The sequence below is a fragment of the Prionailurus bengalensis genome, chromosome X (genome assembly GCF_016509475.1).
Source record: "Prionailurus bengalensis isolate Pbe53 chromosome X, Fcat_Pben_1.1_paternal_pri, whole genome shotgun sequence".
Classification (NCBI taxonomy): Eukaryota; Metazoa; Chordata; class Mammalia; order Carnivora; family Felidae; genus Prionailurus; species Prionailurus bengalensis.
In genome coordinates, this window is record NC_057361.1 from 56,625,197 (window position 1) to 56,638,938 (window position 13,742).

Here is a 13,742-nt window from a genome sequence, read left to right on the forward strand (position 1 = left end):
TTCCGTTCTGAGCCTTAGCTTCCTAAGAATGGCAGTTAACAAGAATTGAGAGCTTAATATGCATCAGGCACTGTTTCACTACCTTAACTGCTCCCCTCAAAGGGAGCTACTATTATTTAACACCCATTTTACAGATGAGAAAACTGAGGCACAGAGAGGTTAAGGCACTAGACCAGGGTTGAAAAGCAAGTGAAATAATACAGCACTGGGACTTGAAAGCATGTGTCTTTGAGACTAGTGATTAGAACACCTTCATTGTAGAGCTATTGTGAAAATTGCATGACATACTTCTGGAAGTATTTGGTAGCAGGCTGGCAGGCTGCCCAGGGAGGATTGTCTTTAGGCTGTGGGCTCTAGCTGCCAGGCTGAGGCTACAGAGCCTGTGCCCGCAAAAGGAAGCCTGGGCCTCAGACATCTAATCTGAGCAGTGCCAGAGTCTTAGGGACAGGCCAGAATCCCCTGGTCAGAAGCAGAGCCCAAGGTTAAGCTGCACTAAAGGCGAAGGGGACTTCAACCCCTGAGACTGCTTGAGGGCAGAGACCATCTTGGTCACTTCTGGATGCTCCTGTGCTCCACAAAAGGAAGTGTTTAATAAATATAGGAAGGAAATGCCACTGTAGAGTGTCTCCTATGTACTGCCACTGCACTACTCCCTCGTGTTCTCTTCACAGCAGTCCCATAAGGTTATCATACTCATTTTACTCGTGAGGAAACTGAGGTTCAGAGAGGTGATGTGACTCACTTAGGGCCAAGAGCTAATAAGTAGTCAAGCAGCTCTTTGAATGCAGAGAAGAGCAAAAGGAAAAAAAAAAAAAACAAACAGGGCCAAGAACCCCTTCTATTCATGGCGGAGAAAGAAAGTATATTTTATTGCTCTAATTATACACTTCTCTGGTGATTGTGGTGGGCCTTACCCCCTCTACCTCATGCTACCTACCTGTAGCAAACAAACAGAACTGGCACTGGGCCAGGATTTAGAGTCCACCAGATCTTCATATATATGCTCTGGACTTTCTCTTGACAACTCTGGGGACTGGGCCCATAGAAGCCCTCACCCCTCGTCGGCCTGAACCTGGCAGTCTGGGACACCTCCACTTAGAACAAAGAGACTGGCAGCAGCTTTCTCCTCCCACAGAGTCAGATGGGCTCTGAGGCCAGCCACTCTCTTAGCTGGGAGGACTCTTGCACTTTTCGTCCTCCAGTGCCCAGCCTGCAAGGGAGGAGTCAATGTGGCAGCCATATCTAATCAGGCCCGGCCCCAAGACACAGAAGCTCCTTCATCTAGGCCTGAGGAGGGGTCAGGCTGGGGCTCGGGGAGGGGCCAGGGCAGACACTGAGCCCATCCAGCCGGGACCAGCCCACATTCCTCAGCGGGCCTGAATGGGGTGGGCATACTCAACAGGAAGCCAAGCCCTTCACCAGGAGGGGCTCAGCCGCCATCTGTGCACACAGACAGCGGTGAGCAAAGGGCCTCGGCGGCAGAGTCAATTGCACAGAAAAAAATAGCAGTTTGCTTCCTCCTCCTCCCCTATCTTGCTGCACTCCACTTCCAAAGGGAATGTTGGACTCCCGCTAAGTATTTTTCTGCAAACCGGGGGCAGGCATCCGGAGTCAGCCTTGCTACATTGCTGAAGAGAGATCGATGAGTGTGTGTGTGTGTGTGTGTGTGTGTGATGTGTGTGCGGGGTGGGGGGATTCTTTCCACCCAGGGAGTAGTGGTTTTGCTTCTGAGTTCTGGGCTTCTGCTGCTCCAGCCCAGAAAAAAAAAAAAGCCAGGGGGAATGGTAACAACCAACAACAACCATCACCTTAGGCTTTTCTCGTGTATTTTGTCCATCTGTTACTTCATTTGTTCATTCCAAGCACCCTGTAAGACAGGGGTTCTTTTGGCCCATTTTATAAATAAGCAAACCAAGACTGAGAGAGGGTATGTGCCTTGCTCACCACTGACAGTTAATTAGCATGGAAACTGTTTCAGATGAATGTCTTTGGACTCCACCAATGCCGTGTTCTTTCTGTTTGGCCATTCTGCCGCTGACAAGGGCCTGCCTGGCTTCCCTCAGGAAGAGCCAGCCTTGAGAGGCTTGAATCAGTGTTCCAGTAACATTCCAATTTTTATACTTTTTCTTCCAGATCACCTGCTTGTTGAAGAAAATTTGAGAAATGTCCTCAACACATAGAGATAATTAAAATTACCTGTAATCCCACCACTGAGAAAACCACTGTTAGCTAACATGATGGTAGATTTCCTGATAATCCGTTATACATATATATAATCTGGAGATCTTTTTTACATACCTGAGCTAATAGTGAACCTGCTCTGGGTGCTGGGCCACTCTCCAGCCTCCACACCATGTCCTCATGAGGCAAGCTGAAGTGTGGTTCCTCTTCTCCCCATCGGGCCTGCTTGTGTCAATATTTCTTGTTCCCAGGGGGCATACACACATGCCATACTATTTCATCCCCCATGCGTTTATTCATGCCATTCCCTTTGCCTGAAGTCTCTGCCCTCCTGCCTCCTTCCTTCCCTCCTTTCCCTCTCTCTTTCTCTCTCTATATATTGATCATGTTTACACGTGGTAAAAAAAAATCTAATTCACAAAAACTCCAAAGGGACAAAAGGGCACACAGTAAAAAGCAAGGCTTCTTACCCCTGACCTCAACTCCTGTTTCTTGTATATCTTTCCGGAGACATTCTATGTACCAGTGAGCACAGATGTGCATGTATCTCTTGTGAAACACACATGGTCACTGTCCTCACTGTTCTATGCCTCCCTCTTATAACTTCTTGGTTTTTGGATATTCTTACATGGCAGTAGCTGTGGATCCACCTTATCTGGGTAAAGGCTGTCTAGTGAAGTATCTTATGGCTGTGCCATAATTTATTTAAGCAGGCCGCTAGTGGTTGACATGGAAATGCTTTCTAGTCTCTTGCTATTACAAACAATGCAACAATAAATATCCTTGTACAAACAACCTTGTGCTTTTGCTCATGTAAGAGAAACTCCACTAGTGAAATTGCTGGGTCAGAGGATGTGCAGATTTCAAATGCTAATACATTTCACTGAAGAGCCCTTCACACAAACTAATTGACACTCTCACTGATAGATGTTTTACAGGGCCCGTATTACCCTCCCTCCTTCCCTTTCTTCACCTGGCCAATGCCTACTCATGCCTTCAGAGTGGCCTCATCCAGGATGCCTCCAACAAGCATCCCTTCCCAGCACAGCCAGCTGGGCTCTTTGCTTATAGGTCACCTCGTGTCTGCCTCCATGTCGCACTTGCCACCTAAGTTTGCAATCCTCTCTTTATAAATCTGTTTCCTACACTAGACTATGAGCTCTTTGAGGGAAGGACTAAGCCTCATTCATCTCTTGCAGGTTCCAGAGTCCAATACACCACAAGGCAGAAGGTCAATAAATATTTGTTGAACTAAACCAGTCAACTCTTGAAACCTCAGCTCTGACTACAGAGTGGGCAGGAATGTTGTTTGCTGAATGCAAGTATGGCCTGGGCTGAGCAGTGCCTTGGGCTTGGTTCCCCTGGGTCCATAGAGATGTGTCTTCATGCATTTGGTGCCCAGTCCCCACCTTCTTTCAGGCTGGCCCCTGGGCCATGCTTCAGCCACATTCCTCCAACTATAAGTAGTTACTGTCTCCTAGTCCCCCGGTCCTGTGGAAGAACCCCTTTACAATTGTGTGTCTCATTTCTCCTCTTCTTCCCATCCAAACGCCTGGTACCCTCTTCTCTGTGTGCCCCTTGGGCCTTTAATGTGTGCCCCTTGGGCCTTCAGAGTTTCCCAGTAGCTGGCAGCCTGTGATGCCTATGACCAGAGCACCTGAACAGCGTCTAGCTGGAGCCAGCCTGGGCTGAGGACCAGACCCCTACCCACTCCTCACCACACTGGGGCTGGGACAGCTGCTGCCCTCCCCTGCCAAGCAGACATACTCTTTCCATCTCTTCAGAGCTGTCTCCACCTTCCTGAACCTCAGTGTCCTTATCGTTCACCCTTCAGTGTGAATGGGAGGGTCCAGTAACATCCCTAAATGTGAAGGGGTCTGGGGAAAATCTTATCCAAATGTAAGGGATTATGAAGCCCCGCTAATGTTTTAGGATAATAAAGTCTGGAAGAAGGAAATGGGATGTGAGACATGCAGGGGGCAGCAGAAACCTGCAGCAACAGGCCTAGCACCAAAATCCCATTGTGCAGATGACAATGCCAAGCAGACTGAAAGCCTGCTCCACACTGGGCCTCATCTGAAGCTGGGGCCAGTGACTGATGGACAAACACCCTCTCAGCTCCATGTTTGTCAGAGGTTCAACCCAGGCCAAAGCGAGATATACTGAGGCCAGTTGCCACATATTTCTCCATCGTCAAGATGAGCATCACTTCCTAGACACAGGCCCTGGGCCTGAGAACAGTCTCTGAAATACTGGGAGCTCAGCAGGCCAAACAGAAAATGGGATAGAGGGTCACAAGAGGAGAGGAGGAGGGGTGCCAGGGCCTGCAAAAGCTGGGGGTTGGGAGTAGGGTAAGGCTGGTTCAGAAGCACCTGGTTGGGTCAAGACCCCATGGTTTCTCCTGAGCTCTCCAAACACGTCCCCCACCTTAAGCCTACGTTGGGAGAGGAACTCATCCATCCTGTCAGCCAGCGCTGCTGAATGCATCTGAGACAAGCACTGAATGCCAGGCCTATGGAAATGACTCAGAAATAATAGCTTCTGACCTCAAGGGTTCACAGAGATGGGACACAGAGTGGAGGAGCCAGGGGTGTCAGAGAACATTGTTCTCAGGAGCTGGCACATGAACAGGACTTTTTAAAGCATGGATAAAATTGACAGGGCTGGACAGGGCATTTCAGATCAGAGGTCCAGGGACAAACGTAGAAGGATCTAGCCAGAACAGAGGGCTAAGAGAAGGTAGTGCCTTAGAAACGGGAAAGGCCTTATGACAGTTGAGACAGTGTTAGCTAGGGGGACCCCCTCAGGAATCTGGGGTGCTGTCTTGCAAGATATAGTGGTTTAGACTCCAAATCAATGACCAAAATGTGGAGCTATTTATTCCACAGCCGGGAAACAAGCCCAGAAACCAAGAGGTCTAGTGTGGTGGGTGACACCTTTAATGAACATACCAAATAAACCACTTTTCAAAATGATTGCTTCATGTGTAGCAGCCCCTGAGGCCTGCTGTTCTAGAACCATGGCTCCAGATAGCAATAATGGGTCCCGTTTTGTAAACAGAAATTGCCTGACCCTTTGCCATTTGGGGTATTTCATATGGCTAAACATGGGCACAAAAGTGGGCTATGGTGTTGGCCAGGGTGCCACCTGGGATTCTTAGTTACAAATGACAGAAACCAACCCTAGTTAATTTGAGCGAAAGTCTTATTGGAAAGCTATGGGGAAGCTCGGGGAATTGTCTGGGAGGCTGGAGAATCAGAAACTGGCAGGAAAAAGGGAACTGGGTGTCAGAGGGACACAGTCACATCCTACACAGGAGCTTTTGGCCTCTAGCACTCTCAGCATGGTCCCACACTGCAGCCACCACCACCACCACCACCACCACCACCACCATGGTAACACAGGAGCAAATGCTCCATGACCCTACTCCTCTGATGTCCTCTCCCTCCAGACCAAAGGTATTGGGCACAAGTGTCGGATGTGCTTAATTGAGGCCCGAGGCCCAAGTCCAGGCCACTCAGAGCCTGGGACCCAGGTCTCGGGCCTTGTGGTTGTCCCTAGTAAGGACAGCATTACCTCTACAGCATGACCCTCCATAGACAGCCTTCTCCAATACCAGCAGGGAGCTGCAGGCACCAGAGAGGAGTCCCCTTTGGTGGATTTACTAACTGTGAGGGAAATTAGGACTTCTGTTAGGCAAGGGACCACAGAGGAAGATAACCAGGCCCCAAGGGTACTTCTAACATACCTCCTGGTGTGGTGCCAGTTAGGGCACAGCAAAGGGTTAACATCAGGCAAACCACCACAAGCCCACCCTTCAAGAGCCCTCTAAGGTCACAGACGTCCGAATCTCTGTGTCGGCTGAGGTGCCAACCAAAGGCCAAGGGGGAACAGAGAATGGATGTAGGGGACAAAGTATATGTGTATGTGTATGTGTGTGTGTGTGTGTGTGTGTGTGTGTGTGTGTGTGTATATATATATATATATATATATTATCAGTTTGACCACTTGCAGATTACTGGACTGTGGCCTCAACCTCTGTTTCCGTACTTGCAGTGAGAGAGTAATCATCTCTTTTTTTTTTAATTGGGATTTTTTTTTATTTCACTTATTTTGTTAATACTCATGGAAATACAGTGACACTGTAAAAAAAATCAGGCAAATGAATTATTTCAGATAAAAAAATCAAAAGCCCCCTTCCTCACTCTTTTCCCCCAACCCCTCGTCCCTTCCCAGAGGTAACCACTGCCATCAGTTAGGTATGTACGCAGCCTTGCAGACACTTTTATGTATTATGATATAGTTAGGTTTTGTAAGGTTTTATTTTACATGAAGACTGTACATATTGCTCCACAACATACTTTTTTTAACTTAACATTAGGTCTTGGAGATCTTTTCATATCAGTACAAGTTTTAACTGCTGCATAGCATTGGTTCCACACTAGCAAGTATCTGAGTTGGGCTGAAAGACATGCACCATTTTACATTGTGAAAGACAGCTACTCCCCCAAACTGTTCCCCAAAAAGGCTGCTATCACTTACATTTCTTTTTCCCCTAGCCCAAACTAGATATTATCATGAGGAAAAACTCTTGCTTTCTGATGGACACAATATGCTTCACTGTTTTGTTAGTTTACATGTCACTGATTGCCAGTGAGGTTGAACATTAACAATATCCAGGCTGGTGGAGCTAAAAACAGCTCTCATAAACTGCCGGTAGGAGCATAAATTAGTACAATCACTTTGGAGAGCAGTTCAGCAATATCTAGTTATGAGGAAGACTCTTAAACGCTAAGACCCCCAAATTTTACCTCCAAGCCTAAAGACCCAGACGTTTCATCTCCATATACGTATTTACCCCCAGAGAAACACACATGTGCACAGAGAGACATCTTTTAAGTCTATTCATTGTTGCAAAATACTGGGAAGAACCTAACTGCCCACCAATAAGGGAATGGATAAATTGTGATGGTCCATACAACTGAATGTGTAGTATACAGCAGTTAAAATGCATGAAATACAGCTATGTGTATCAAAATGGTTAAATCTCAAACACAATGTTGAGTGAAAAAATCAAGTTGCAAAACGATACATACATTCTATCAATCATGTCCACTTAAAAAACATAAACATTCTATCCCGGCTATGGATATATACACACATATACATATATATGTACACATATACACACACATCTAAAAACACAGACGAGAAGAAAACACACCATTTCCTGGGTAGTGCTTACCTCTGTGGAGGAAGGAAGGTAAATATGACAGGTGAGGAACTTCACTTGTGCCTGAAAAATTCTATTTATTGTAGACAGAAAGAGAGATTGGAAGCCAATATGGCCAAATGCTAAAACCTGTTCACTCTGTGTAAGCGGGTATCTGTATTTGCCACAGCACTTGTCTCGCATATATTTTTGTATTCCTTTTGTGTCACTGTGTTAAGGTATATGATCAGCACAGAGGTTGTTATTTTGGAACTTTTTTGGACCCATCCCCTCTGAGAGTTTCTTTTCTTTTTTTTTTTAAGATTTTATTTCTTTAAGTGATCTCTCCACCCAGCATGGGGCTCGAACTCACAATCCCAAGATCAAGAATTGCACGCTCTACCGAGTGAGCCAGCCAGGAGCCCCGCTCTGAGAGGTTCTATTTTCTAAAAGGGGATTTTAACTCCTTCACACCTATACTCAGCTTGGACTTATTCCTACCATTGTTCTTTATTTTTACCATGCTTTCTCATTGTCTCTTTCCTTCCCATAGACTGACAGAGTACTCTCCATTTGACCTTTGCCCCGTAGAGTCGTTTGACAATCACACACTTTATTCCTACTTTTAGAAATCATTACCCTTAATTTTTTTCCACTGTTGGAGTCAGCATTTCCAATGACCTTCCAGCTTTTCTACTTTTGGGAGCACCAAAAAAAAAAAAAAAAAGGAAAAAGAAAAAAGAAGACCCCACCAAACCCTATTTTTGATGCAAGTTCAATGGACTGATTATAAAGTCACTTAGTACCACCATTTTAGACAAAACCAAACAATTCCACTATACCATGTAAAACCAAAAGAAGAACTTTAATGAGCTTTTACGGCACTGCAATTACAGGAACATTAACCCATAACATGCAACAGAAATGATGATGCCTTCTGGACATATTTAACAGATCAACTTGACATTACAATTAACAGCAACATATTCTACTGAAGACAAATGCAACTTATTTCCACTCGGGTTAGAAAATGTATGTTTTTACTGCAATCTCAAGTAGCATTTAGAATGTTTAGTTTTGCTTTTCTAACCTCTAAGAGACAATAGGATTTTTAATGCAATCGCACACAACCATTTTCACATTGGAAAGAATCACAAGGAATCAACAGGTGTAGATTAATGAACTGATTGGTTTCATTTCAATTGTTAATTTTGAGAGGGCTCCTGCAGTATTGTGGATTTCAGATGGGGAAAATCAACCGACAAAGAAGAGCCTTGGCCTTAGAGTGGGGGAGGGAACATGCAGCGGCACACGGGGCAGGTGCCTGACTTCTGAAGCCAGATGGACACGCACGGCTTGTGGAAATAGTGGTGGCATGGAAGCTCAGTTGCCACCTCCCCCTTCACATATTCACTACAGCAGATGGGGCAACACATTTCCTGCCCCACTGCACTGTGATCTTCAGTGACCAGGATCTCGGGAAGAGTGTCGATGCTCTCCTTGCTCGCAGGTGGATTGGCCACCTCCACGTCCACTGCGAGAGACTCTAAGTGCGCGAGGGCTGTTTCCATCGCCTGGGCCAGGCGTTCTTCAAGTGCCATGTATGTGAGAAATTGAGGATCCACATAGGAAATGGCTTCAGCCACCCCCAACCCATCTGCAAACCCGTCAAAGAGGCTCCAATCCACTTCTAAGTCTTCGCTCACGCTGGAATCATCTTCAAGGTTGTTGTTTCCATCCAGCATGAATACTCCTGGCTGCAGAAACTCCTGACCAGAATCGTTATCCCCCTCGCTGCTGGTCTCATTTTCATTGTACTGGAGCCAAGGAACCTCTCCTTCTTCTGGGGATGCCTGCTCCTCTTCTTGAAGAGGTGGTCCCCGAACTTCTTCAAGTTCATTGCTGCTACTGCTGTTCGCACTGGCACTAGCACTGGGGCTGGCACCAGCACTGGAATTCACTCTGACTTGATCAGGTTCATGCTCTTCTTTCCCTGGCAGAGTCTCCCAGCTTTCGCCACTGGATGACAGATTTTGCTCTCGGCCTCGATACTTCCGACGCAGAGCAGCAGTCCACTCTTTGTCACTGTCAGAGTCTTCCTCATAGTATTTGTAGTAATCATCGCTGTACGTCCAGAAGTCAGGGTCGGCCATGGTTCGTCGTCGTCTTGGCACCTTTTCCGGCTTCACTTGGTCATTCCTGGCATCCCTCTTCTCCTCAGGGTACTTTGGCTCAGAGAAGCCACTTAAACTCTCGACTCTGCCTCTTCTGCCTCGGCCATTGGCATGGCCTTCATCAGCATTGGCAGAATCCCTCCACCTGGAAGTACTGTGTGGCATATCATCATCATCATCAGTATCAAAAAATATCTTTGGCTTCACGCAGTTTGGACTTGCCAGATTTCTGATTTTGGGCCTCACCACTGGCTCCTCCGCACTCTTTGGGGTGTTTTCCCCACCACCACAAATACTCACAGGAGCCCTGATGGGACGTGCAGGTAAATTCTGCTCCCGTCTCTCCCTCTCCAGGCTGTCACCAGTGGTTGCCACCTTGCCTTCAGCGGACGTCTGAGGAGCCATGCTATTTGGCTGCAGGAACTCTGCTCTGCTAGCAGAGCGTCTCACCACAGGGGCTGGGTCTACCTTGTCAAGCTCCTCTCTCACATCACGGTTAAAGCTAGAGAACTGTGGGGGCACCCCAGCCAAAGACCTTGTCCCTTTCTCTGGGTCATACGGCTTCTCATCTTTAAACTTGCCAGTTTTCCCTCTAACTGGCACTCGGTCAACAGGCCCAGCCCCCTCCTCCTCACTATCATCTGCCCCGAAAGAGTCAACGTGTCCATAAGCCATTCCTCTTCTGCTACCCGAGGCCCTGTACTCTCTCGGTGGGTACCTGGAGTAGTCCTCATTATCAACATTCAGGCTGGTTCCCGAGCTCTCACTGTCTTCCCAACTACGACGAGTGGTGGAAAATGGTGACCGGCTCCTCTTGGTGGTTTGACTGGGGGCTGATCTGTGCATTGGGACTTCGGATGTCGTCTTTCTCTGGCTGGAAATCCTTTCCTGGTGGCTCATGGATGGCCTGAAACTGACATAAGCATGCCTTCTTCCATATCTCCTGCCTGTATTGGACTGATACCCTCCTGATGGCTTGGGCCATACAGGCTTGCTAGATTCCTGACCCATTGCTCTGACTTTTAGGAGGGTTTCCAATACAGCTGGGGCTCGAGTGGAAAGGCTCCTGCTCCCTGAACAAGCTTTGGAGATGGGAAAGTCAAATCAGTTCAGAATAAAGGAGCAGGGAGATCTATTTTCACTTCAGCAGGCAGGTAACAGAAAGAATAAGGGGCCTTTAAAATTAGTTTCACTTTCTTCTAAGGCCTGAAGTAGCATTCCAGTGACTGTCAGGTGTAGACCTGGAACACATTTTTAATGTTGGCAAAATGATTACAAGACTGGGTTTATAGGAAAGCCAGACCCAGGGGAGAATCTGACAGAAGATGGGGGGGGGGGGACTGGATGCTAGCAAGGTGGGTAAAGTCCTGTGGAATTATGCCAACATGGAAGAGGAAAGATTGCTGCGGTTATTTTATAGGGTGTCTGCGTTTTTCTGAGCCCTGCAGACATACAGGAGAAATGCAAATGGAAATAGGGTAAAAAATATAGATCACCACATGTTCAAGAGTGCCTACGTGTCTGTCAGGAGGAGAAGGGCAGGTGGAAGGGGGGACCAGCAATCATGCAATGAAGAGATGTCTGTGTTTGTAGGGGGGACAGGACAGATGTATTGGGAAGAGGCATTAGTGTCAGACAGAATGAGACCCATTCCAGATGTGGGTATAAAAATGACAGGTGTGCGTAGGGTGGCTTCAGAGGAGAGGGATGTGTAAGTGTGAGAGAAAGAGAATGTGTGTGCACGGTTGTGTGTGCAGCAGCTGAAACTCTGGAGGGACGTGTGTTCCTGTGTCAGTGGCAGGCAAGAAAGGGTATGGTGGCCCTAGATATGGGTGTCCATGACCTGTGTGTGTGTTCGTCAAAATGGGAGGCAACAATGGAGAAATGTCAGTGTGAGCAAATGCATCCATGGGAGGGACAGCACAGGACAGGGATGTGCGGGTGGCTGGTGGGTGGAATGGGGGCCAGCAATGAAAGAAATATGTATATTCATGAATGTGGCTAGCAGGGAGGGGGGATAGCATCCCTGGAGAAGGATTTATGTGAGTGTGAGTGCGAATGTGTCCACTGCAGGAACCAGCGAAGGAGAGCTGTCTATGCACCTATGTAGCAGACAGGGAGGAGGGCTGGGAGCATTTGTGAGGGCTGTGTGAATAAGAGTGTGTGGGTGCATATGTATGTAAGTGGCATATGAAAGAGGATCCAGCAATTAAAGGATATCCTTATGTGCGTATGTGGCAGGCAGGGTATAAGGTAGCCCCAAAAGTGGTGTGTGTGTGTGTGTGTGTGTGTGTGTGCTTGCTAGAGCACACAGAGGCAGAAGCAGGAGGGGGCTGCTTCTGGAGGTGTGTATGTGGCAGGCCGTGAGAAGCAGGGAAAGGCATTGGAGGGTGTGACAGTGTGCAAGAGGGTGTGTATGTGTGTGTGTCCATGCATGCAAGGGGAAGGGGATGTGCCAGAACCTTGAGTATGGGGGGAGGCAGGGAGAGAACTGCAATGGAAGGGTTTTGTGTGTGTATGTCTGTGTATGCGTGTATGTATGTATGCTTGCGTGCATGTGTATGTGCGTGTGTGCATGTGTGTGTATGTCCTGCCCACACACGCGACACACAGAGAGGGGGAGGGGGCCGCAATGTCATAATGAGGGACAGGAGAACATTATCAGTTCAAACAGCATATCCAAACCAATGTGCCAGGGAAAGGGAAAAAAAGAAAAGGGCATGTGGGGGGTCTCATTTTCCCTGAAAATAATTTGTTTTTCTGACAATTATTTTCCTGGCAACAATATATTTACCTAAAAATCTTAACGTTTTACCATTCAGCAAACAGCAAAATGGGGGAAGAAAGGCCACGGAGTGTTCTGCAAAGGGACCCAGAAGGGAGGAAGGAGGAGAGGGCCCCGACCACCCCTCCCCTCTCAAACAGCAATCAAAGCCATTCGAGTAGGGGCCGCGCCACATGATAGGGGCTGGGGGACGGAGATGGAGCCCCCAAATAGGTCGGTGGACACAGGCCTCACTCTGCAGTCAGGTCCTGCGTCCGCCCCACCCCTTCCCGAGGGGCAAGCCTGAAAATCTGTTCGCTAGAGGTCCCTTAGATCCTCGCCCCCGTGCCCGGCCACTTGCCCCACCGCCACGTCTGGATGAACTGAGGAAATAAACAGCCTTTCACTCACCCAGTCCTGACACCCGCACGCTCTCAGTAGGAGCAGAGCTCTCGGACCTCCGACCGCCACGACCGCCAGAGAGGCTGCTCCTGCTCTCCAGCTCCTCCCCCGCCAGACAGCAGCTGGGCGGGCAGCGACTGCGGCGGAGGAAGTGATTGTGGCGTCGGCTGGGGCCCGCCCCCTTGATGTGGCGGGGGCGGCAGCTGCTCTCGACAAATCAGGGTGGGCCCGAAAGCATTATTTCATTTTAAATGATGAAATCGTCAAGGATACAGAAAAGGACAGCGAAAAATGTAACCAACAGCCAGCTGTAACAAATGTTAAACATTTAGCCATAGTCCCTTCTGTTCTTTTTTTTTTTCATGAAATGAAATCTACAAATTCTTTCTGATTAATTCCCATGTAACAGTAATTATAATAATATATCAAATCCTATGTTGCATGTTATGGTTTGTACTAGAAGTATTAAAAATGTGAAACTATATCTAGGGTTGCAATTGTTTAAAACCTGCTAATTGAAGCAATTGAACTGTTTATGGTAGAATTTGTTGCTAATTGTTTATGGTAGAATTTGTTGTTAATTACAAAATCAAGCCTCTCTATCCAAAAGAAATGATCAGTCATGAAGCACAATACGGGTTCACCATCTGGTAATTGCATTGCAGTTTAAAAATATCATAGCCATACCTTTTGGATTTGTACAGTTTACTGAACTCTGAACTACTTTTTTAAATTTCACTTTACAATGCATCATTAATATTTACATCTAATGTAAAGACTCCCCATGTTCACAACAATAGCAAAGTTTTGTTCTTGGAAATAAAATGCATCATAGAAGAATGAGAAATATTAGGGGCAGCAACATAATACAAATAGGATGTATGTGTAACCTTCAAGCCACTAAACAATATGTAGAACAAAGAGGAAAACCCAGTCTATCAAAGGGCAGAAGTGGGGTGGCAGGCAACAAGAAAGGGTATTTAAAAGCAAAATACCAAAGGGCAGGAAT

The 13,742-nt window shown here is 47.2% G+C and overlaps 1 protein-coding gene across 2 annotated transcripts; it reads right to left on the reverse strand.

Moving 5' to 3' along the window:
- Positions 1-8,239: 8,239 nt before the first annotated feature.
- Positions 8,240-13,036, reverse strand: PJA1 (praja ring finger ubiquitin ligase 1). 2 transcript variants are annotated; one of them, XM_043570214.1, is made up of 2 exons: positions 12,743-13,036; positions 8,240-10,808 (listed from the first exon to the last, which is right to left on the reverse strand). In XM_043570214.1, the coding sequence occupies exon 2, from the start codon at positions 10,576-10,578 to the stop codon at positions 8,674-8,676; it is 1,905 nt and encodes a 634-aa protein (XP_043426149.1). In that variant the 5' UTR covers positions 10,579-10,808; positions 12,743-13,036; the 3' UTR covers positions 8,240-8,673. The 2 variants fall into 2 exon arrangements, with proteins under 2 accessions (XP_043426149.1, XP_043426148.1); XM_043570213.1 differs by having other exon boundaries at positions 8,240-10,480; positions 12,743-12,875.
- Between the last annotated feature and the right edge of the window lie 706 nt (positions 13,037-13,742).

Bases quoted from the DNA above. Each gene is read 5' to 3' on its own strand.
- PJA1 (XM_043570214.1), bottom strand. From the start codon at position 10,578: ATGGGTCAGGAATCTAGCAAGCCTGTATGGCCCAAGCCATCAGGAGGG.